The following is a 26,872-nucleotide window of genomic DNA, read 5'->3' on the forward strand; positions in this document are numbered from 1 at the left end:
GGGACTTAACTACTGTGGGCATCAGTCCCCTAGAACTTAGAACTACTTAAACCTAACTTACCCAAGGACATCACACACATCCATGCCCGAGGCAGGATTCGAACCTGCGACCGTAGCAGTCGCGCGGTTCCGGACTGCGCGCCTAGAACCGCTAGACCACCGCGGCCGGCGAAAGACACCACACTTACAGCGCGTTTAAACACGGGAATAACAAAGAAGTGGTTCAAATGGCTCTGAGCACTATAGGACTCAATATCTGTGGTCATCAGTCCCCTAGAACTTAGAACTACTTAAACATAACTAACCTAAGGACATCACACACATCCATGCCCGAGGCAGGATTCGATCCTGCGACCGTACCAGTTGCGCGGCTCCGGACTGAGCGCCTAGAACCGCGAGACCACCGCGGCCGACTAACAAAGAATCAAATGTTACTTAAATATTAAGTGTAAAACAAGTATCACCACAATCTTGACAAATGCGAAATCTGCTTTAAGAACTGGTATCCACAACTCAAAACGTTCCTTCACTCTTCTTATGAGGTAGGCTGCTTATTAGCTTCATGGTCCCGTCAGGGGCTTTTAAGTAGCCTACTTCAATTAACCTTGTGGAATTCGTCCCTATACAGTTTCATATACAATTTAACAGATGCAAGCACCGTTTGAGTATCATATAAAATATTCCACTTATTCCGTCAAAGAGTAGTCGTGCTTTCTATAGAGGGAGATATACACTAACTGCAAGAGCGAAGTCACTACCACCAGTTAAAGTGGATCCCTTTTCTTGAGTTAAACACAGTGTCTAACTTAAAATTGAGCACAGGCGGCAAAGACTTCAAATCAAAATTTAAAAAATGGAATAAACGAAAAACTCTAAGCAAGTAAGCCAATTTCCATATGGGAAGCAGTTGAGCACATGCCAGCGACCCCTTCGAATAATCATCAATAAAATGGAGAATGCGGGAACGCAACACAATCTAAGTTCAAAACCAAGCGAAAGGCAAGCGCCAAGCTGATTCAGACAGACTGCAGACAATCGAGACAGGTTATTAGCGAACATTACAAATGACTCCCACCCGTAAAGAGAAGCGGGGACGACGTGTCCCTGTCCTCGACGGGAAAACCAAAGACTGCGTTGATCCGGTGTCCGGCAAAATCCCACGATTAAGGCGTTCCGAGCAACTAGGGCAGCCCGGGGCACGACGCGTAGGCTTCGCCGAATCGCATTGACTTCTCCAGGAGGAAACCCGGAACCACGCGAACTAACACAGCCAGGACAGGGGTAGCCTCGCCAAACACGTTGCGTCAACAACCGCAGCGTCCGGTACGGTAAACACCGGCTCAAGGCGCTCGCACCAGAGAATCCGTGCACCAGAAATACGTACGCTCTACTGGCCACCACTACCAACCCCACCAGCTTCGCCCATCTCCTTCTCGCTCGCCCGTCTCCCTCCTGCTCGCCACAGACAGAGACCGAAGACACTCGAACAAGCAAAGAAAGTGCTCATCTCGCCGGGTGCGACCTGTCGATTTCGGAGAACGGCTAATAAAATGGTTCAAATGGCTCTGCGCACTATGGGACTTAACATCCTAGGTCATCATTCCCCTAGAACTTAGAACTAATTAAACATGACTAACCTAAGGACATCACACACATCCACGCCCGATGCAGGATTCGATCCTGCGACCGTAGCGGTCGCGCGGTTCCAGACTGTAGCGCCCAGAACCGCTCGGCTATATACAACAACATGATTCACAAACAGCCCCTTGGAATCTCCAATATTACCCAGTAGATCATTTAAGTCATGTAATATTCAAATGGTTCAAATGGCTCTGAGCACTATGGAACTTAACTTCTTTGGTTATCAGTCCCCTAGAACGTAAAACTACTTAAACCTAACTAACCTAAGGACATCACACACATCCATGCCCGAGGCAGGATTCGAACCTGCGACGTAGGGTCGCGCGGTTCCAGACTGTAGCGCCTAGAACCGCATGCCTACTGCAGCCGGCAATAACGTATCCCATGGTAGTATTCGCAATCTCTACAATCGACTGGATGCCTGAGTTAGTGCCTGCATTGGCGCCCTTGGAGATTACACAACATACTAACATGGGTGCTTCAGCATGGGTCGATGCCTGGTACCTCAGAACCAATTTTGTTATTGGTCTGTAAATGTAATCATTTCATGTGGTCCGTGTACACTGTTGTAACAATAAAACTTGAGTTGATGGGAAAGCTCTAAAAGGCGTACTTCTTCTTTCTACTTATTTCGTATAGGCCAACTAAGGACCACGAAATTCAACTATTGCGTTTGGAGTGAGCTTTGCCATTTGCCCAGTAGCTACTCATCCTCTGCCTCTATTGTTCCTTCCTCTCCTGTGTCCAGAGGGCACCAGTCCTCTTTCTTTGTAGTCTGTCCTGGAACCTCTAAGCTTCTTCCTGAGAATTGTCCGATCCTTCAAGTTTTCTTCTGTTATTCCAAATTCCTAAAGATCTTCGTCCACTTGCATCAACCATGGTGTCTTGGTCTTCCTATTTTTTCAGTAACAAAGAAGTTGGTTGGTTAGCTTGTCACGATGCATCCTCTAAACATGTCCATAAAATGCCAGACGTTTTTCCTAGCTACATTGTGATTCTTTCACAGTACTCTAAAACTCTCGGTTGGATCGCCTTTTATAATTGTCGCCCTCCTTGACTGGCCCCAGTATCTTCCTCATTCTCAGTAAGCCCCTACCTATTGAGTATTAAAAATTCTGTCCGCCCCTGGTAGTTGAGTGGTCAGCGCAGGGAAATGTCATACCTAACGGCCCGGGTTCGATTCCCGGCTGGTTCAGAGATTTTCTCGGCTCAGGGACTGGGTGTTGTGTTGTCCTTATCATCATCATTTCATCCCCGTCGACATGCAAGTCGCCGAAGTGGCGTCAACTCGAAAGACTTGAAACAGGCGAGCAGTCCACCCGACGGGAGACCCTAGCCACACGGCATTCCCATAAATCATTCTGAAGCATGTAAGGCTTCAGGACAGATGACTGGCTGGTCGTGCTTCAGTTTAGTGTTACAGGACAGACATTTTTTATTATAAGTGCTCCTGATCAATTGGTATGCCAGCTCTAGCTTGTTGACTCGAGTTGATAGTGCTGTTCCTTCGGATAGATTAGGTTCCAGCCATTCTCCCAAGTAGTTAAATCTGTTGCTTTTCTTGATCTCACCCTCGTCTAGATGCAGTGTACTTGGAGATTTACCTATGTTCGTGATGTACTGCGTTTTCTCAAGCGATAAATGAAGCTCAACATTTGCCGCTTGGTGTCTGAGAACGTTGAGTTTTCTCACTGAAGTTTCTAATGAGTCTGATAGAAGTGTTAGGTCATAGAAGGTGTACTACTTTTTTCCGGCAGTGTCCATCCAGTGTATTACATGGTATCACGTTCGAGCTCATGATTGATTCCCTTCGCTGATTTCATGTAATTTTTACAACCATCCTATGCAGTACTCGACAGTCTGTGTCCGTCAGTACGTGAGGTCTGCTTGGTTCTGGTCGACCTATGGTTGTTTCTTCGCGCTTCCTCTTCACAGTCGCATCATCAACAGTCCGGTAGATTTAGAAGCGTTGAAACGCCATTGCTTGATTATTTTAGGTGACATGCACTGCCTAGTAGACGTTCATAGTCACTCAACTGCCTAACCTACCCATTCTGCTGTCACTACTTCTCTAGTGAAAACACGATAAGAGCTACCTCTTCTTACACTGGTGGGTCGCCTCTCGTGGCAGGTAATGGTCAGCTCCATTTTTCATATTGATATTTACATACTTTTTCAGATAGTGTAGCTACATGAGGCGTATAGCAGAAAGATCCATGTACCCAACATTCACTCTATTTTCAGCCCTACCTCGTAGGGGGGACTGCAGGCTGCTGAAGTAGTACATTTTGTCCTTTGCAGCTGAAGCACCCACATTTTTACATGTACTCTAATATGGACCCAAAGTAGCCTTTTTTCCAGCAAACACAGCAGCTAGATGAGCTGAAACTGTCTCAGTCAGGTATCTGAACAGTGTGTAACATATCATTTCAGCATGACTCTATGACCATCGACTCACAACACTCTGAGATTAAACCGTCGGTTAGAAGCAAACGGTAGATACTGCCACCTCCTTTTTTACAAGATAGTTGTAGGGCTACATACTGGAAATTTATGAAGGTGTTTCTGTACACAATTCTGCCAAGAGGAACCAAAAGCGTGTGCCATTGCTTGGGAAATAGGTTCAGTGATCTTGAAAGGATGGGCTGACTAAAGAACGCAAAAGACGAGCAGATGCCTAGAAAGTCCTGAGACCACAATGAGAACAAATAAACTATGGATCATCAAATACCGATAGAGGTGTTGCGCTCTTAAGGCACTCGGGAGGGCAGCGTTCAAAGCTCCAGCCAGATTTAGGTTTTCCTAACATCGCTTATGACAAAAGCTGGGGTGTCCCCTCAAAGGACATGGCTGGTTTGCTTCCGCTTTCCTCCTCAGTCTGAACTTGTGTTCCATCAGTTATGACCCTGTCACCTAAATTGTGATTTCAACTGGCGAATAAAAGGCACAAAACAGAGGAAAGCTTGTGTCCCAGAAAGGAGAGGAAAGGGGAGACGATTAAAAAAAGATTCAAGACAATAAGCTACCTCATGGTTTGTCCGACATCAGTCACCACTGAACTAACGATTCACACACTTTTACTAAGACACTTTTAACTGGTGACCGTTGTCAAACATATGTATGGTTCTGGCTGAGAAAATGGGTAGTCATATCCATTAAGTCACTGACAATGGGTGTAAGTAGCTACGTAAGTCTTTTCTCCTCAGTGGCAGAAGATAATATTTTGTAGTGACTCATATATTCTCTGTCTTTCTCTGTCCCACTCGATGTTTTGTAGTCGTCTGCTCTCTGGAGAACTAACAACACTGCTGCCACTGAGTCTACACTGGACTCGAATTCGGGAGGACGACGGTTCAATCCCGCGTCCGGCCATTCTGATTTAGGTTTTCCATGATTTCCCTAAATTGCTCCAGGCAAATGCCGGGATGGTTCCTTTCAAAGGAGACTGATGACCTCGCTGTCAGGTCTCCTTCCCCAAAACAATCAACCAACCACTGAGCCTCTCGCCAATCATCGATGTCCACGGGACACATTCTTCTCATTTCTTTGATTAATAACTATGGTATTTCCTTTTTGTCACTTATACTGAGCACTGGTCGGCAAGTCCAGCAAAATAATGCTACTGGCTGGAGTGTCATGGGGCCACTGGCTGGTGCCCCATCACCCAGCTCTCACTTACTCACTGCTCTAGCAACGCCCTTTGCCAGCAAGGCAGGGATGGCTCATTGTGGTGCTGTGTCACATGATCACAACCTCTCATTACTGTGTGTCAGGCCACCACCGCTAATTACTTGCTCACCACTCTAACAGGCGATCAGAATGGTGCGTCAGCATCCTCAAGCTACCAAGTGAGTGCCAGCTCAGAATGTGGTGTGTCACATGGTCACGACCTCTCACTAATGCACGCAGCCCACCACCCGTCTTCTTACCTGCTCACTGCTCTATCAGGTACTCAGAACAGTGCGTCAGCGTCCTCAAGCCACCAAGAGAGTGACAGCTCAGAATGTGGTGTATGACATGGTTAGGGCCTCTCACTACTGTGCACAGCCTGCCACCAGCCTTCTTACCAGCTCACAACTCTAGCAGGTAGTCGGATTAGTGCGTCAGCGTCCTCAAGCCACCATGAGAGTGACAGCTCAGAATGTGGTGTGTGACGTGGTCACGACCACTCACCCAGAACACCACCTGCCTTCTTACCAGCTCACCACTCTAGCACGTAGTGGGATGAGTGCGTCAGCGCCCTCAGCCAGCAGGGGAGTGACGGCTCGGTGTGGTGGTGTGTCCACAGAGAAGGGCGCGGCGCCGACGCCGTTGTCCCGGCAGAAGGTGGGCGCCGAGGAGGCGCTGTCAGCCCCGCCAGACCGCAGGAGGGACTCCCCGGCGGCGAGGGTTCCGGGCCCCACAGCGCGCCCAGCCCTGGCCGGCGCCACAGGTACTCACCCCACCCCACTACCCCAGCCCGCTACTCGCACCTCACCCCAGCATGACCCTCCGCATGCCGTAGCTCTCCCACTCGCACACTCACTCCCTAGGTGTAGCTCACGAGTAGACAGACCGTCGTTTGTACACAGCCATCTGGAGGGAATGGCCAGATCGTCATGCCACGCATGAACAGTATCTGGGCTGCAAACTGAGCCTTCATCATCAAATGGAACGATAATGGGAACGCCATTATCTATCGCCAGGAGCTGCTGTTAAAATTCCCCTATCAAACAACCAGTTTCGGTTCACGGATCATCATCAGGTTCATAAAAACATTTTCAGTGTCAGAATGAGATTTTCACTCTGCAGCGTAGTGTGCGCTGATATGAAACTTCCTGGCGGATTAAAACTGTCTGCTGGACTGAGACTAGAACTCGGGACCTTTGCCTTTCACGGACAAGTGCTCTTCCAACTGAGCCACCCAAGCACGACTCACGCACCGTCCTCACAGCTTTACTTCTGCCAGTATCTCGTCTCCTACCTTCCAAACCTCCCCCAGGCTGTGGCTAAGCCAAGTCTCTGCAATGTCCTTTCTTTCAGGAATGCTAGTTCTGCAGGGTTTGCAGGAGAGCTTCTGTAAAGTTTGGAAGGTAGGAGACGAGATACTGGCAGAACTAAAGCTGTGAGGACGGGGCCAGAGTCATGATTGGGTAGCTCAGTTGGTAGAGTACTTGCCCGCATAAGGCAAAGGTCCCGAGTTCGAGTCTCGGTCCGGCACACAGTTTTAATCTGCCAGGAAGTTTCAATTTCAGTGTCATATTAGGCGATAAAATCAATTACATCAAATAATAAAATCCAGAAATTCGCCAATGTTGTCAGATCGAGAAATCATGACGAATTCATCGATTTTATCATTTGATATAATTGATTTTGTCGCACAGTATGAGGTTTCGAATGTTTTTATCGACGTGATGGTGGTCTCCAGATCAAAACTGGTTGTTCAATATCAAAATTTCATGTCCGCCTATTGGCGTTAAATAATAGCGTACTTCAAATATTTTCGAGCTGTGGGGCACCACTTTCTTAAAACATACTGGTGCCTAGCACCCCTTGGGAACAGTCTAAATAGCTCTCACGGGCTTCCCTACTCTCAGACACACAATTTCTTATCACGAAGAAAATTCTTCCGCTATCATAACCGTACCAGCGTCAGTTGTTTGTCGTACTGCAGCTGTTTCTGCGGAAATGTCCTTGGGTGTAATGGAAAAGGTTACGGGAAAAAAACAGGAGGATTTTTAAGTAATTTAGATACACAGAGCAATTTTGGTAAATATGACCAAACTGCATGAAACGATCATTGAGAGAATATGGAGCAATTAAAGTCATTCGCACATATGGCTGGAGATGCATTCCAAGGGAGTTACATCTAGTTCAAGGTGGAGATAAGAGATCTTGGGTAGTGAATGTTTCAGTGACTGAAAGCAGACATGACAACACACCACGTAAGTCAGAATTTTCTCTCTCTGCTAATGGTTTTGCTCCACACTCAAGAGGAAAGTGAGCTGAGGCAACGCATTACCCTTTATAACACCAATGGCACGTCTTCCAGCAAGGAAAGCAGAGTCATCCGCAAGAAGTGCAGTTATGCCTCACCTACGAGGCACAGTGGAAGCATGACTCGTCCCACGAGGCGGTCACAAATAATCCCCACCAACACACTCTGGCTGAACCTGTGCAGATGGTTCGTTGTCACCATACCAAGGGGTATGTATGTTGCATGTTGTTGAATTTGAAGATGTTGTCATGGTGGCCTGTGTGACGAACCACCCAAATCGTCGCCACGGGGCAAGTCTGTATGTAGTGAGGCCTATACGGTTTGTGAGTGATACGAATAGAGGTAGATGTCGAGGAGAATGTTTCACATGTTCGTTTGGCTTACCCCACCCTGGTGGCCAACTGTCTTTTATCTCTATCTTTAACTAGGTATACCTCTCCGTGTGGCAATTTTTGCTCTTTATCTCCTCAGAGGTCCTTAGCGACAGTTTGTTTCCATTTAGCGAAATCATTCTGTATTCTTCAACAGAAATGAAATTTGATGCAGCCTTTCCTTTATGGTAGCCAACAATGGACAATATAGATTACACAGGTCTCCAATTAAAAATTCTCTTAGCATTTTTGTACATTTACTTATAGATTTCAAATTGGTAGAAACGAAAGAATACCAGAGAAACTCCATTAGGTGAATTTTTTGTTAAGCGCCAGTTTTATTTTGTGTTTAGCGTAAAATTCCCAATTAACATAAAATTTAATAATTTTTATTAAAAAAAAAATGCTCTTAAAACTAAAACTTCAACAAAGAAACAAGTGTGTTTGTAAAGAAAGTTTGTTTTGCGTATTTCAAATTGAAACTTGGAGATCAGGACAAAGCATGGAATCCGCAGAAGACGTGCAGAAGATGAGAGGAAGATATCCGGTTCTTTATTTGTTTATTTTTTTCTTTCTATGTAGAAATAACGAATAGCAAAAGTCTTACTTTTTATGAAACATTAATTACGCGACCAGTTTAGAAACTACATCTTCAGGCTCCTATGGATACTGAATAATGGTCAAAAACTTCCTGGAAGAGCAAATCTGTGTGCCGGACGGAAACTCGAACTCGGTCTGGCATACAATTTTAATCTGCCGAAAAGCCTGATATCAGATCACTCTCTGCAATGGAGTGAAAATTTCAGTCCGAATAGTGCTTCATCTAACAACAACTGTGACAGTTGACAGCTGATTTTAGATGACTGGAGTGCGGACACGGTGTGAATAGAAATCCATCAGATCAGTGAATGTGCGTGGTACCTGTCCTAATGCACCGAAGGTTGTATGTCACCATTCAGTTTGCATAGCGGCCTGAAGGTAACACTAATTTAGTGTCCAAACTTGGTGGGTAATTAATATATTTCACAAAAAGTACCACAGTAAGTAATTCTTGTTTCTACATGTTAGTGACCAGACGGAGTCCCACATCCACTTCAATGACAGACCATCTAAATCCATAGTTTGTGGTTTAGGGGTAAGAAAAACTCATTTTCCTTTGGCGTTCCTATGATTGGTGTCAAGAGAAAGATCACATAACTGACTGCTACTTCTTTTCGGTAGATGTGGAACATCTACTAGAAAAAAGAAAAAGAAAATATCTATTCGTCCAGTGTCCCAAGGCTCTCAAATACCAGTTCCACAGCCACCTACTGATTTAGATGACACCCTGACTGAGTCAAAGGCTCAGAGACTTTAGCTTGTCAGGGCGAGTTTAGCTCAAATTGTCTTATTGACGAGGGACCTCAACTTCTTTCTCAGTTCGACGACATAGTAAGAGAGGTCTTTCAAAAGATGATTAGATTAGATTAATACTTGTTCCATAGATCATGAATACGACACTTCATAATGATGTGGAACGTGTCAGGTTAATAAAAGATGTCTGTACAAGATATTACATTACACAAAATATTGCATGACACTAATGTTTAAGTTTTTTAGGCTGAAGGCAAGAACACGAAAATCTGCTATTATCTCGGGTCTCATTTTCATGGCGCAGACATCACGAGAGAGAATTTACTCAGTTTTTGTTCAAAGAGGGAAGTTTTGTTAATTCAATGATGTTCATCGCCTCATGAAATGATGTCAGATAGAATATGATTCATCAGAATCTCGCATATTCATTGATTCTTCGAAAGGTAGCCTTAAAGCAGGCTTTCTATGTACTGGAAAAGTATTTGCACTTCAAGAATGCACCACCTTTTGGGGAATACAGAGGACCCTGACTGCAAAACCTTTGTACAACGAATGTTGGCAACCTAAGAAGCTCAATGATCCAAGACGAACTTTGAAAATTCATTTCTTACATTCCCATATTGACTATTTTGAAGTAAACGTAGAAGCCCGTAGTGAAGAACAAGCTGAAGGTGTTCGCCAGGAAGTCCGTGGTATCGAGAGACATTACCAAGGAAGATGGAGTATTAGTACGCTAGCTGACTATTGATGGATCCTCGATCGAGAAACCAGAGAAGGAATTTGGAAACGATTTCGGATAAGCATAAAAGAGAAGAAGAAATAGAAGCAAAAGAAAGAGTAAGCTTTAAACTTAGTATATATAAGAAATAATTTTTTGACTAGTTGTAAGAAAAATAATGTTACTTCATTGTAATAATTTTTTTATCAAAAATTTGCATTCATTTTACAAAAAGTCTATAAGTGAGATGGGATATGATGGAAGTCATTTTTAGAATCTACGACCTTCAAAACATAATTAGCAGAATTACTCCATACATATGGAAAAAAGTTTTTCCTAAACTTACATAATCGGTAAATGCAACTCTTATTACGTGACATGTGCGTGGAGTCTGTTCTTTCAGATATGTCCGAAAGAACAGACACCAAGCATTCATATATTTGATTCGCCTCGACAGGTAATGAATCCACAACCTTTAGTTCGTGCATTTGCGATAAACAGATCATGACTTAGTAATGATGAACAGTAAAGTGATGTTTAAGAGACTCGTGCGGAAGAATACGTGTAGAAGGAAGTGCACTACTGAAGTACTTAGGAATGTTGAGACGCGTTGGAAGTTCGCTGCGGATGTGGATACTGCTATCAGGAAAAGCATAGTAGGCAGTTAAGGTGCATCACAAATACTGGACAGTCAGACAGAGGTACAAGAAAGATAACTCCGAAGAAGTCTCGGGTGAGAGAAAAAATATTTCAATTGATCGACGAATGGAGGAAGCACAGTAACTTTCAGAGAAAGACAGAAATACAGCAATATAAATCACTTAAGAATGAAATAAGCAGGAAGTTCAGGGCAGTCAAGTCGAAATGGCCGCAGCAGAAAAGTGAAGAAATCTAAAAAGAAATAATTGGTGGAAGAACTGACTCAGCCCACGAAAAAGTCAAAACAGGTGAAAGCAACGGTGGTAACATTAAGAGTCCAAAGAGAGAGTGGGAAACAGTAACGAAACAATTCAACTTGGTGTGTAGAGACTATCGGATTTGCAACATACGGGCAGACTTTGGAAAAAATATCATCCACAAAACTCTGAAGTTAGAAAGGGCAGATAAGTACGAAAAGTATCACACAATGAGCTTAACATACGACGTATCCAAAATGATAACGAGAGTAAAGTATAAAAGAATGGAAAATAAATTTCAGGATGTATTACGTGATGATGATTTTGCCTTCAGAAAAGGTGAAAAAAAGGACACCAGAGAGGCTGTTTTCATTTGCCACCGGATAATGGAAGCAAGACTGAAGGGAGATGATGACACCCTCACAGAATTTGTCGAACTACAAAAAAATGAAGCCAACGTAAAATGAAGCAATGTGATCGAAATTCTGAGAAAAATAAGTGAGCTACAGGGAAACACAGGCGATGTACAGTATGTGTAAGAAGCAAGAGAGAACATTAAGTTTGTACAAATGAAAACGAAGTGTTGCATTAATAAGATGGTATGATAGGGATACTGTCTATCGTCCTTATTGTTCAATTTGTACATCGAAGAAGCGATGATGGGATTAAAATTCAGAGCTAAATGATGTCAACGATAAGATTCGCTGACAACATTATTATCCTCAGTGAGGGTAAACAATAATTACAGGATCTTTTGGATGGAATGTGCAGCCTAATGGGCAGAGAATATGGATTGAGAGTAGAGCGGAGAAAGAGAAAAGTGACGAGAAGTAGCGGGAACGAGAATAGCGAGCAATGCAACAGCGAAACTGGTGACCGGGAAGCAGACGAAGTTAAGGAATTCTGTTACTGAGGCATCAAAACAATCTACGACCGACGGAGCGAGGAGTAGATAAAAAAACAAAAACCAGATTAGCACTTCCAAAAGCGCATTCCTGGCCAAGAGAAGTGTACTAGTATCAAACACAGATTCTTATTTGAGAAAGAAATTTGGGAGAATTTACGTTTGAGGCACAGAATTGTGTAGTAGGGAGACATGGATTGTGGGAAAACAGGAGTAGACAAGGTTCGAACTGTGGTGTCACCGCCAGACACCACACTTGCTAGGTGGTAGCCTTTAAATCGGCCGCGGTCCGGTAGTATACGTCGGACCCGCGTGTCGCCACTGTCAGTGATGGCAGACCGAGCGCCTCCACACGGCAAGTCTAGAGAGACTTCCTAGCACTCGCCCCAGCTGTACAGCCGACATTGCTAGCAATGGTTCACTGACAAATTACGCTCTCATTTGCCGAGACGATAGTAAGCAGAGCCTTCAGCTACGTCAATTGCTACGATTGCTACGACCTAGCAATGCGCCATTATCATTTGCTATTTATCTTGTGATGCATGTACCGTCAGACCGATGTTCACCAATTATGGATTAAAGTTAAGTATTCCAGCAGCTACGTACTTTTCTCGCTAGTATAACTCCTTTAACTGTTCCAGACCTCACGCCAGCATGCGTGAGCTTAGACGCGTGCCTTTCGGCTACCCGTCACTGTGGATTGGCTGTCTTGCCAGTCCACAACATGAATCATTTGTGATATGGTGCTAAGGAAGAATATTGAAAATTAGGTGGACTGATAAGATAAGGAATGACGAGATTCTTCGCAGAATCGGTGAGGGAAGGAATATATGAAAAGCAGCGACAAGAAGAATGGCGTGGATGATTGGGTATGTGTTAAGATTTCAGGGAATAACCTCTGTGGTGCTAGGCGGAGTTATAGAGGGTAAAAGCTGTAGAGGAAGTCAGAGACTGAAATACATGCAGCAAATAATTGAGGAAGTATGTTGCGTATGCAACTCTGAGACGAAAAGGTTATCACAGTAGAGGAATTCGTGTCGGGCTGCACCAAACCATTCAAAAAACTGCCAAGAAAACAAATGTCCAAATACTTTTGATCAAATAGTCTATATTACTCCCAAAGTAATTCTATTGGATCTTTGGATATCATGATAAAATAACTAATAATACACTGCTGAATCCCTTGGGAGTCCTATTCATCATCATGGGCGTCAATTTCCCCACTTTTTGTTTCCGTTGAACGCCAGACGCAGCATGCATTTGAGTCGCGCGTGAAGTACACTGTACACGGACTGTGGGTACAGTTAAGTGGAGGTACACGTTTTGGTTGTGGCTTCTGTACCATGTTGTAAGGAGACTGTTCTAGATAGTCTGTCTGATCATTGGTTGTTGCTATTTTTCACTGAATGAGGGCGTGAATTTTAGCAATATTGCACTTCTAAACGCTGTTTCATCCCGCGGTAATTGACAGAGACAAACGTGTTTTGATTCAGCGTTGTCACGTCTGGCGGCTGCGGATTTCAGTGCATTGAGGTATTCCAAGTAGGTGTATGAGATGACTGGGTGTGAAACACTCAATGCCTGCTCGACCTAGAAGACTGCACTCAGTTACGTCCCACACCCACGATCTGGCCGCATTCAGATTCGCTCTTCGTTATTTACATTTACATACCCCGTACTATTCTAGGACAAAAGAAGCTGTTAAATTAATTTTATTCCTTTACTCAAAGTATTTGAAATTACGCACGTAAATAGCAGCAAGAAATAAGCAAGAAACGTCATGTAAATATAGTTTGTTAATTCATGATAGATGTTTCACATACCTTAGCTCAATAACAACGGAACACATATAGAAATAGATGTCCGTTTATCAACAGCAAACAAGACAATTTTTAGTTTCATCAAAATTCTAAGAAAAAGATCACTTAGCAGTAACTTCAAAATCAGTATATATCAATCGACCATTGTACCTGTGATGTTATATGGATGCGAAACATTGATATTTAGAAAGAAAGATGAAGAAAAACTGTTAATATTCGAAAGAAAAGTACTAAGGGAAATTTTTGGACCTGTATACGACGAAAATAACATGGAATGGAAAATAAGAAGAAATGGAGAATTAAGCTGGCTGTACAAACACAGTAACATCGTCGAAGTGCTCAAGAGGAGAAGGTTGAATTGGGCAGGTCATATAGCACGAATGACAGAGAATAGACTACATAGAATGGCATTCAGCAGAATCAGATGGCGGGATAACATTCGGGAGGACACAACTAGGATGAACAGCAACAGCAACTGGACAAACAGCTCATTGGACAGGCAGAGGTGGAAGAGGCTCATAGAGCAGGCGTATGATCGATAAGGCCCTTGCCACATGTAAAGTAAAAGTAAAGTAGCTCACAGTGACGCAAAGTATTTCAGTGAGCAAAGATTATTCTTGTACGTTCCAGTGAGAGATAACTCGCTGAACAGAATTTCATAAATCAATCTAAGACCGTAAGGAAAATGTAGGACATTGCATTTTCAATATGAAAAACAGAAGTACGTACCGAGAGTTTTTAAGAACCGTTTTTAGTTGACTGTAAGAGGGTATAGGAAGTTTATATTTGCTATCATGAATGCCAGCTTACTTTAAATGTAGAAAAATATACATGAGTATGAAACTAAACCTGCGATATTCAGAAACGGAACCAGTGGTCCACTGCATCACACAGTCGCTATTAAATGCGGTATCAGATGGAATGAGCACAGAAGGTCGATGTTAGGGCGGTAGTAGGGAAGGAGACTGGTCGACTTCGGTGTACTGGGAGAATTTTGAACTCAGTTATAAAGGAGACCACGATCCATTTTTGAGTAATGATTGAGCGTTTCGGAGCTCAGCTAGGTCAGGTTAAAAGAAGATGTTGAAGCAATCAAGAGCCATGCTCCTTGATTTGTTACCGATAGGTTCGATCGACACCCAAGTATTACGGAACTCAAATCCCTGAAGGGAAGAAGAGTCAGGCAGTACATTATTTTCTCCCGTTCACCAGTAGTGAAATGATTGTGAATGATCACGACGAGAAGTTTAGAAACAATTTCTGTAATACATAGCTTTGCTGACAGTCATTTTTCCAACGCGCCATTCTTGAATGGAACGGGAAAGGAGCCACAAGACAGTAATACTAAAATTACCCTCCGCCACACACGATAAGGTGGTCTGCGGAGTTGAAGATGCTGATAGCAGTAATGCTTCGTTTCTGAACGCGTCTCCTCGGTACAAACCACATGAATCAGTTTATTTTATAGCGCAGGGAGTAGAGATAGGGAAAATTATGACGAATGACCAAGACTGAATATCGGTTAGTAAACTGCTAATTAACTATTCGTAGACAGATGCGGTACGTGAAAATCCAAGACACTGATGTGAAGGCTCACAGAATGGAATGGTACAGTACATAGCACGTCGCCTCTTCGTTACACAGGCGTTCCAATATATATCCCTTTCGATACTATGCAGTTTGCAGGGAATTCTTGCAAGGTAGAAGCCTGGCGCGCAGCCCTCAAAACGAGGAGTTGCTCGGCGGAGCACTTGTCACACAAAGAATTTTACGGCGGAAGGAAAGGTGTCTTCGGCTCGGTTAACTTGTTCGCTCGGGTGAAAAGTGGCGCCGCCTCTTTGGAATTGCTCTTTCCTTTGACTCTATTGACAGCCTCTCAACTGAGAGATACGGCACTTTTATGCCTCAGGTAACGGCCAAATACTTCCAGACAAAACAATATTTTTCCTTGTGAAATGTGAGTTAGATAAAACAGCATTTTCATTCTTGTCAAGTGCTTTCATTTTTCACAAGAGAACAAAACGTGGCATCTTATTTGTCAGTCAGGATTTTACTACAGCAGATCACTGCCACTCAAATCATCTCATCACCACATGGTTTTGATTTTACTCGTTGGATATTCACAAGCACAGGGTAAAAAATAACAAGTACTGTTTCTTCTCACTAAGGAAAACTTCATTGTATTTAATATAGGACCTATTACCAGGATAAATATGAAAAGTAATACCAAAAAATCATTGTGATATTCCAGTACAAAGGAAGTGAGTAATATGAAACACATGTCGTTTGCTTACGCTTTCAATAAAATCATTAATCTCTCCGTGGCTCATGACGTAATAAAACAAAATGTTGTTCAGTGGAATGTATGTACATGGTGTAACAGGTACAAGTATAGAAATTTTCATATGTGGTACCTTAATATGTACACACATCAGTGTGATGACTAATTTTTCTCTGCGTCGAACACTTCTCTCACAAACACGTCACAAAGTTTACGACCTGATTTTTTTTTCTGCGTGGTGGTAACTGCACCTCTGAGTGGACTACATCTCTAAGTATAGACTAGCCGCTTTGTGTCCACGTGTCCAAAATTAAACATCTGACCTCCTGCCCAGTGAAAAATACGTATCAATGGCTTCCTTGAGCGATGCTTACTATCCAACCAAAAACATACGACTTGTAGTAGCTATAATTGTTAGTCTGCAAGTGACGTAAATACTAATATCATGTTGTTCATTACATTCTGCACTGATACACGTTACATCCAGTATGAAGAGAAACATTTGCAGAGTTGGCTGCTACCAAAGGGCAGTACCAACAGCACATACCTTACTAACAAGGTACATACCCTAACTCGATCAGGTAAAACTGGTTGAAAATTATTTTGTATCTGTACATGCATGACAGTGCCGTAAGGCCGTCCTATCGGCCCGAATGTTACTACTCTAACTCCGGAATAAGGGGAGCTGGACCCTGGAAGAAGAAAAACACAACATATAGACCAATCTATGGGGGAGCGGGGAGTGCGAATAACGTGAAGAAATTGGCACGAAGAAAAGCAGAAAACGCAAAGCATGAGTCACGACGCTTGCTCGCAGCCTGATCAAAGCTGTGACGGCGAGTCATCTTTCGTGTATGGGTAGCTCATTTGATGAACACTGGTTCGCGTAAAGCAAACGTCGCAAGTTCGGATGAGATACCAAAGGCAGTTCTTGGCTACCAGCTAGGAAAAAAACTTTACATTCTTAGCTCTCCACTACTCATTGCTCCCACTGCTTCCGCAGGCAATCTCTGGGATGACCGAAGGCCGGCCCTGCTTACGGCACGCAAGGCATCAGGAACAGCCACTGCTGCCCGTAAGACAACTCCGGGCGGCCGTTCCTTGCTGCCACCATTCACTACCGCTCACAGTCCAAGGCTCGAAAGCTCTGACCGGTTCGCCCGCTAGTCAGACTAAGATTCCGATTGAGTGATGGTCAGCCCAAAACTCCCTGTTCCACGCGGGACTAGCCGAGCGGTCTAGGGCGCTGCAGTCATGGCCTGATCGGCTGATCCCGGCGGAGGTTCGAGTCCTCCGTCGAGCATGGGTGTGTGTGTTTGTCCTTAGGATAATTTAGGTTAAGTTGTGTGTAAGCTTAGGGACTGACGACCTTAGCAGTTAAGTTTCATAAGATTTCACACACACAAAAACCTCCCTGTTCCGTCATGTGCTGCCTATCCAGGTACTTAGCGGAGCCAGCAGAGTGAAAAACACATAACTACCCCGCCCATCTCCCCCCCCCCCCATCTTCCCGCGTCTAGCGTAAGAGCAGCGTTAGCGCGGCCGGCTGGGCGGAACAAAAACAAGACGTGCCACGAATTTCAAATTCACTTCACAACTTCACGTGGTATCTGTCTTTGCGTCACATTGTGATTTCATTCACCGATCACGGCTCGTTAAATCACATCATTCATGCCTCCCAGCGACGTACTATAAGAGTTAGATTACATTTGTTGATATTTAGTAACAACTACCATTCTTTGATCAAGCATTGTTCGTCTGAAAACAGTGCTGCATTTAGAACGAAATTTTCAATCTGCAGCGGAGTGAACTGTCATATGAAACTTCCTGCCAGATTAGAACTATGTACCTGACCGAGACTCGAACTTGGGACCTTTGCCTTTCGCGGGAAAGTGCTCTGCCGACTCAGCTCACTCCGGCACACAGCTTTAATCTGGCAGAAAGTTTCGTATCAGTGCTCACTCCTCTGGAGAGTGAAAAATTCATTCTGGGATCATCCCCCAGGCTGTGGCTAAGCCATGTCTCCGCAATATCCTTTCTTCCAGAAGTTAGACTCATGTAAGGTTCGCAGGAGAGCTTCTGTGATGTTTGGAAGGTAGGGGACGAGGTACTGGCGGAAGTACAGCTGTGAGAAGATGTCGTCAGTCGTGCTTGGATAGCCCAGTTGGTAGAGCACTTGTCCGCGAAACGTAAAGGTTCGGAGTTAGGGTCTCGGTCCCGCACACAGTTTAAAACCGCTAGGATGTTTCAGTCGTGCATTTCGTACAAATTTCTTGTATTCCTCTATACTACTGTGTCCAGTATGAAGTGCATCAGATGGTAACGAACGTTACGTGGTATGTGGTAAACGCATAATAAATGTTTCATCACACTTCTTTGATGTATTTGCTTACTCACTTTAGGTTTTAAATTGTGTCCTCATTACGAAGTATACCCAGTTAAGGTAGCAGCTAATCTATGATTTAGTCGCATACTGTTCCGTAAATACGATTTTTTTCTGTTCAACGCTGAGGAATTCCGTCGAAGGCGTCCAGGTAGTCGGCAACGGCCTTGCCGCAGTGGATACACCGGTTCCCGTGAGATAATCGGAGTTAAGTGCTGTTGGGCGTGGGTGACCATCCAGCCGCCGTGTGCTGTTGCCATTTTTCGGGGTTCCCTCAGCCTCGTGATGCCAATTGAGGATCTACTTGACCGAATAAAAGCGGCTTCGGTCAAGCATACCATCATAGCGACCGGGAGAGCGGTGTGCTGACCCCACGCCCCTCCTATCCGCATCCTCCATCGAGGATGACACGGCGGTCGGATGGTCCCGGTAGGCCACTCATGGCCTGAAGACGGATTGAGGGTGCGTCCAGATAGTGGGGAAACATGATTTCAAGCTGCTCTATCTAAACCATTCGGGATTTCATGATCGAATAGAGAAATTTGCCTTTCACATCATCGATAATTCCAAAATAGGTGTTTTTTTTGTTTTTAGTCTCAATGAAACTAAACACCCATCCTTCTTAGCAACTATTGAAGCAGTAAACATGAAATATGGAAGTGGATAAATGCTGGATACTTTCTACAATATATCAGTTCAGAAACATACTAAGACATGTTGCATGAACCATGGGGATCAGCTACCCACTTTTACATTAACTTTATATAGTTTGATATTCACTTATAAGCCAAAACGTTATGACCACCGCCCACCGCGACTTTGTATGTCGCCTGGTGGCTCTGCGGCCACGAGAAAATCCTTAAAAGTATGTAAGCAGAACAGACACGGACGAGGGATCATCCTAGCGAAGATAAGGAGTGTTAATGGAGAAACCCATTGAGATAAGAAACTTTGACAGAGGGCAAATTATTATTATGCAGAGCTTGTGAACGAGTATCTCTGAAACGGCGAAGCTGGTCGAATGTTCACGTGATACTGTCTTGAGCACCTATGGAAACAGGAAGGACAGTGAATCCACTACTGGGGGCTAAATTGTTGGACGTTCACGACACTTCACAGAACGCATCTCTGCCGAAGGAGCACAATGCTGGTGAACGAACAAGTGTTTCGGAGCACACCGTTCACCGTACATTCCTGAATGTGGAGTTCCGCAGCAGATCACAACTACGTGTTCACATGTTAGTCGAACGACATCGGCAATTACGATTGCAGTGGGCAGGAGACCACCAGGATTCGACTGTCTATCAACGGAAACGTGTCGGCTCTTCGGGTGAATCACATTTTTGCTACACTAGGTCGATGGTTGTCTCCACAAACATCGTCACCGAGATGAACGGCGGCTTGAACGTGCATCGCGCGACGGACGTAAGCTAGTGGGAGCAGTGTTATGCCATGGCAGACATTCTCCTGCGCTTGCTTGGGATCTGTGTTAGTAATTAAAGACACGCAGATATCTGCGAAAGGCCTGCATTCCTTCAAATGTTTCAAATGGCTCTAAGCAGTATGGGACTTAACATCTGAGGTCGTCAGTCCCCTAGAGACAGAGATACTTAAACCTAACTAACCTAAGGACATCACACACACCCATGTCCGAGGCAGGATTCGAACCTGCGACCGTAGCAGACCCGAACTTTTCGACTCTGTATGTACAGAACAGGGAATCAGTGATCATAAGGCCGTTGCAGCATCCTTGAACATCGAAGTTAGTAGGAATATAAAAAAAGGGAGGACGGTTTATCTGTTCAGCAAGAGTAATAGAAGGCAGATTTCAGACTACCTAACAGATCAAAACGAAAATTTCTATTCCGACACTGACAATGTTGAGTGTTTATGGAAAAAGTTCAAGGCAATCGTAAAATGCGTTTTAGACAGGTACGTGCCGAGTAAAACTGTGAGGGACGGGAAAAACCCACCGTGGTACAACAACAAAGTTAGGAAACTACTGCGAAAGCAAAGAGAGCTTCACTCTTAAGTATAAACGCAGCCAAAACCTCTCAGACAAACAGAAGCTAAATGAAGTTAGCGTAAGTAGGGCTATGCGTGAAGCGTTCAGTGAATTCGAAAGTAAAATTCTAAGTACCAACTTGACAGAAAATCCTAGGAAGTTCTGGTCTTACGTTAAATGAGTAAGTGGCTCGAAACAGCATATCCAGACACTCCGGGATGATGATGGCATTGAAACAGAGGATGACACGCGTAAAGCTGAAATACTAAACACCTTTTTCCAAAGCTGTTCCACAGAGGAAGACCGCACTGCAGTTCCTTCTCTAAATCCTCGCACAAACGAAAAAATGGCTGACATCGAAATAAGTGTCCAAGGAATAGAAAAGTAACTGGAATCACTCAACAGAGGAAAGTCCATTGGACCTGACGGGTTACACGCGAAAGAACTTGCCCCCCTTCTAACAGCCGTGTACCGCAAGTCTCTAGAGGAACGGAAGGTTCCAAATGATTGGAAAAGAGCACAGGTAGTCCCAGTCTTCAAGAAGGGTCGTCGAGCAGATGCGCAAACTATAGACCTATATCTCTGACGTCGATCTGAATTTTAGAACATGTTTTTTGCTCGAGTATCATATCGTTTTTGGAAACCCAGAATCTACTATGTAGGAATCAACATGGATTCCGGGAACAGCGATCGTGTGAGACCCAACTCGCTTTGTTTGTTCATGAGACCCAGAAAATATTAGATACAGGCTCCCAGGTGGATGCTATTTTTCTTGACTTCCGGAAGGCGTTCGATACAATTCCGCACTGTCGCCTGATAAACAAAGTAAGAGCCTACGGAATATTAGACCAGTTGTGTGGCTGGATTGAAGAGTTTTTAGCGAACAGAACACAGCATGTTGTTATCAATGGAGAGACGTCTACAGACGTTAAAGTAACCTCTGGCGTGCCACAGGGGAGTGTTATGGGACCATTGCTTTTCACAATATATATAAATGACCTAGTAGATAGTGTCAGAAGTTCCATGCGGATTTTCGCGGATGATGCTGTAGTATACAGAGAAGTTGCAGCATTAGAAAATTGTAGCGAAATGCAGGAAGATCTGCAGCGGATAGGCACTTGGTGCAGGGAGTGGCAACTGTCCCTCAACATAGACAAATGTAATGTATTGCGAATACATAGAAAGAAGGATCCTTTATTGTATGATTATATGATAGCGGAACAAACACTGGTAGCAGTTACGTCTGTAAAATATCTGGGAGTATGCGTGCGGAACGATTTGAAGTGGAATGATCATATAAAATTAATTGTTGGTAAGGCGGGTACCAGGTTGAGATTCATTGGGAGAGTCCTTAGAAAATGTAGTCCATCAACAAAGGAGGTGGCTTACAAAACACTCGTTCGACCTATACTAGAGTATTGCTCATCAGTGTGGGATTCGTACCAGATCGGGTTGACGGAGGAGATAGAGAAGATCCAAAGAAGAGCGGCGCGTTTCGTCACATGGTTATTTGGCAACCGTGATAGCGTTACGGAGATGTTTAACGAACTCAAGTGGCAGACTCTGCAAGAGAGGCGCTCTGAATCGCGGTGTAGCTTGCTCGCCAGGTTTCGAGAGGGTGCGTTTCTGGATGAGGTATCGAATATATTGCTTCCCCCTACTTATACCTCCCGAGGAGATCACGAATGTAAAATTAGAGAGATTAGAGTGCGCACGGAGGCTTTCAGACAGTCGTTCTTCCCGCGAACCATACGCGACTGGATCAGGAAAGGGAGGTAATGACAGTGGCACGTAAAGTGCCCTCCGCCACACACCGTTGGGTGGTTTGCGGAGTATAAATGTAGATGTAGATGTAGATGTAGCAGCAGCGCGGTTCCGGACCTAAGCGCCTACAACCGCTTTGCCAAAGCGGCCGGCGCATTCCTAAATGCTTGTTGACTTCCCAGATGACGATGTCATCTCTCACCATTACAATTATCCGTGTCTCGGAGCCACAACCGTACTATAGTGGTTTCAGACACATTATAGAGAACTCACGTTGACGTCTCGGCTACCAAAGTCGGATTACGTAAACCCTATGGAACCCACCTGGGTCGGTATCGGGCGCCATCTATGCGTATGCAAATCAGAGGGCCGGATACGCAGAATCGATTATGTATTTCGTTCCAAAGACGGACAAATAATCTATGAAGCAGATGGGCATAATGTTTCGGCTCCTCAGTGTAAGTGAATAGCGCAGGGTACTTTATTAATTTGGAAAAAAGTATAATCCATTCTATACTGAAGATAGCAATGCGATAAATAGCGCACAATCAGTTTAACAACTCTTTTGTCTAAGTTGTTAACCAGAATAAAATGCAGAACAATTTACAAGGAAATTAAAGTTCTATTAGATGTCGCTCAGCTTTGCTTTAGTAAAGCTAAGGGCATCGGTGAGGTGGTACTGACGTTAGACTTGTTAATATAAGCTAGGCGAAAGAAAATTCGAGACACTCTGTCGATCTAGAAGAAACATTTTTTAACTCTCAGAAAAAAGGTATAAGTAATAGGAAATCACGGGGAACAGAGACGAAGAGATAAATACTCGGATTAAAAAGACATGAGGCAAGGAGGTAGTCTTCCTCCTCCTCTATTCAGAACGTTTGTCGAATAAGTAGTGAAGAAAATAGAAAAAAGTTTCAGGAACAGGATTAAAATTCAAAGTGAAATAATATCAATGATAAAAATCACTGATGACATTGTGGTCTTATGTGTTTGGGAGGGAGGTCTGTTGAACGGGATAAAGAGTATATTGTGCACAGAACATAGTCTGACACAAAATGAAAGAAAGACCAACGAAATGAACAGAAGCAGATATAAGATTAGCAATGACCTTATCAAAATTAGGAGCCATCTAGCAGACGAAATGAAGGGATTCTGCTGTCTTGGGAGCTCAAATGGTTCAAATGTTTCTGAGCACTATGGAACTTAACATCTGTGGTCATCAGTCCCCTAGAAGTCAGAAGTACTTAAAACTAACTAACCTAAGGACATCACACACATCCATGCCCGAGGCATAATTCGAACCTGCGACCAGACTGAAGCGCCTAGAACCACTCGGACACAGCGGCTCGCTATCTTGGGAGCAGAATAACTCACGACCAACGAGGCAAAGGCGACATATGTACTAGAAAAGTCGAAGGTTAAGTCTACTGGTGTCGTTCAAAGTAATTTTAGTAATAAATTTCAGAGAACGCATGTCAGCAGAACAGCATTACATGTATACAAATCACTGAATGTCGAAAAACTGGAAAAGAAGACTATCGAAGCGCCTGAGACGTGATGCTACGGTAGCAAATCTTGCATAAGGACGGAACGAGGCGGCGCAGTTGTTAGCACACTGGACTCGCTTTCGCGAGGACTACGGTCAAACTCGCCCGCTGTGATCCTGATTTAGGTTTTACGTGATTTTCCTAAATCGCTTCAGGCAAATGCTGGGATGGTTCCTCTGAAAGGGGGAAAATGCTGGGATGGTTCCTTCCGCATCCTTCCTTAATCCGACGGGGCCGATGACGTCGCTGTTTGGTCGCCTCCCCCAAATCAACCAACCATCCAAAAAAATAACTACATAAGCTGCTGTACAGTGCATGGTGGGCGATACATCGTAACAATATCATCGATTTTATTTCGTATCGTAAATATCACGTACTGAGCGAAGGAAAAATGCTACCTATATGTTTGTGTGTGCGCTGTAATCTCATATTCTCACGAGCACCCTGCAAGATATTCCTTGGTGGGACTACAATGGCCATATAGTCTTCGAATTAACGAACATGATTTGACGACAACTGCGTCATCTTCCTTTCAGGGATTGCCATTTACACTCACAGAGCATTTCTCTTACAATTTCGTACATGATACAGAGACCAGTTAAGGTTCTAATGTCTATTCATTCATTTTATTGCATTTTCCCAGAACACTTCCGACGAACGTACTTCTTTTTTCGCCTTACGCAGTGCTAATGTTACGTAGTCACCAGATTTCATATCGTTTGTCGGTATTACCCCTACATGCGAGGCGTATTCGGAAAGTAAGGTCTGATTAGGGGCGAAATGGAAAACATTATGAAAATCCGATGGAACTTTGCACAGATGTGTTGGGCAGTGTCTTTAGTGTGCCTGTCGACCGCTTCGCGTCGCTCTTTTCAATTCAGATCGCAAAGTTCTCACGTAGAAGTGCCTAAAACAACAGTGTCTCCCGCCAAGTATATGGATCTGGTGAGAGATTTTTTGCCTGAAGCTATGCAGCCCACATAACATAAATGTCATGCCTTTCTTTCTTCAAGATAATTTTCAGCCGCAGGGGCTATGAAGACGTTCCTTCAGCGTTTTCGATGGGAAATGTTTCATCACCCACAATACAGCTCTTATCTGGCTCCCTCCGCTGTTCATCTCTGCTCACACGAACCGGTGGCTACGAAGAACAACATTTTGGCACAGACAACGAAAGGCAGACCAGCGTAGAGCATTGGCGCAAAATACACGCGGCTGCTTTCTGTGACGAGGATACTGGAAAGTTTGTAGAACGCCATGACAGATGTCTAAGTTTGAGCGATGACTATTTAGAGAGATAGCTGGAAGGTGTGGCTAACTGTTGCGGATAAAAAATTTTTGATTTTTGTTGTGGTTTTCATTTCCCGACCGATTGGGACCTTAGTTTCCGAACAGCCTTCGTATTTAGACGATCTGACGTGTTCATGATGTTCAATAATCGTGTAATCAGAGAATACAAAGATATTCTCTTTATAACAAGCATTACCTTTGGGTTCTATTTATCAAATACTTGCTAAGCCAATTTCGTATTTGCGAAGTATTCCGTAATGTCGTCGGTAGAGTGTTGGCCAAAAAGGCAAGGATCCAGCTTGGAGCAGCACTCCAGATCACGGCTTACGTGGTCACGTGACTGAGACTAGCTGGGCGCCGTAAGTTACTTTAAGGAGTCCCTTCTAATCGTACGTAAATTTGACTTATAGGTTATTATTCCACGAAGAAGGACGATATTTTCTTCTAAAGAGTGTCACTGAGTTAGATTACAAAGTTCCTTATTTGTAAAGCACAAAAGATAGAGTCAACACTTTTTGAACTGGCAAAGCTGTGGTAGAAACATTTTACCACTAGAGGTCTTTGAAAAATAAGTCACTGTTCGTCTTGCTTAACACTGCGTTCCTTTCTTTCCGATTGTTTCTCGTGGGGGTATACGAAACGCACTTCTGACAGCTATTCCAAATACGACTCTGCAAACTACTCTTAGCGATCTCCGTTATGTGTTTCTGCAATTACTGGGGAAATTGCCGGTCGATTGGCTCTTGTTAATGAGGTACCAGTCCGACCTACTGTTTCAAGATAGGTTATAGGAAGAGGACGGGTCAGATAAATGAGAGAAATTAGATGAACAACTTGATTTGCCCAAACAGTAATTAACATTTTCCAATTATTTATTCCTTTCCGTTACTAAGTGTTTACAGATTTTAATTGGAGAAAATACGACCAAGATTCCATAAATATTCGTCCTACAGAATTACGTACACACAGAGGGCAAAGAGGAATGTTTCATATCCATAAAGAGCCAACAGTCATATGTCTCAATCATATGGCTACCGCTGTCTTGTCCCTTTCGCACTCAGTCTTGTATGAAAACTTTGTAGTGTGATGCATGGGATGTAAAACAGCACCCAAACAAAATATCATATTGCGGATAGGTGACTGGGCCAAAAATTAGTGAATACTGGAACGAAACATTCATTGGAGGAGAAGTATTTCTGTGTGTCATTTCAAACGTTGTAAAAAAATTGTGATAGGAAACTTACGTGGAGACTATCAGCCTTACATATATCTGACATCGTGTGAACTGGTGAGACCAGTCTGAACTTTCACATTATTCTGAAATACCAAGTACGGCAAGATCGCTTGTAAATCCTTTTACTGATTACCTGTTTCGACAGATCTGTGCTATCATAATCGGATTTTGTAACTCTTCTATTAATATATTACAAGATCCGATGATGACAGCAGAGATACGTGGAAACCGGTAATCAATAAACATATTTACAAGCGATTTTGGCGCACTTGCCATTTCAGAACAATACTACCAGTCTTTTTGAGAGAAATTTAGTGTGGTTGCTGTTGTTGTTGTTGGAAGAGAGCTAAAAACGCTAATGTGCTATGGTTCACGACATTCAATTAGACTTGCCAAATGTAATTTGAGACCAGTCAAATGTTACTTAGTTACATTTTGCTGAAATTCCCATTGCTATAGTGATCTTGTCTTTTCAATATATCTGAGAGAAACAGACGGGGAACATACACTCTGTGTATAGGATCAAGAACTTCGTTGATCGATCCTCACCACGACTGTTTAAATAACAGTTTATAAGCCTGCACGACAGCAGGTTTGATTAGCCCTAGAGAAAACATTTCTCAGGGGTGATAAGCAGGTAATGCAGGATGATATGTAGTTGATTACTACGTTCTTTCACTTCATTTTA

The 26,872-nt window shown here is 43.7% G+C and overlaps 1 protein-coding gene across 1 annotated transcript in view; it reads left to right on the forward strand.

The window, feature by feature from the left end:
* Window positions 1-26,872, forward strand: part of LOC126459831 (lachesin-like) — a gene marked incomplete at its 5' end in the record, with an annotated part of 666,568 nt that overhangs the window by 614,717 nt on the left and 24,979 nt on the right. The window contains one exon of the mRNA XM_050095886.1: window positions 5,930-6,073. Coding sequence (XP_049951843.1) covers window positions 5,930-6,073 — 144 coding nt within the window. The remainder of the gene's footprint in view (window positions 1-5,929; window positions 6,074-26,872) is intronic.

The sequence above is a fragment of the Schistocerca serialis genome, chromosome 1 (genome assembly GCF_023864345.2).
Source record: "Schistocerca serialis cubense isolate TAMUIC-IGC-003099 chromosome 1, iqSchSeri2.2, whole genome shotgun sequence".
In the NCBI taxonomy this organism is placed as follows: Eukaryota; Metazoa; Arthropoda; class Insecta; order Orthoptera; family Acrididae; genus Schistocerca; species Schistocerca serialis.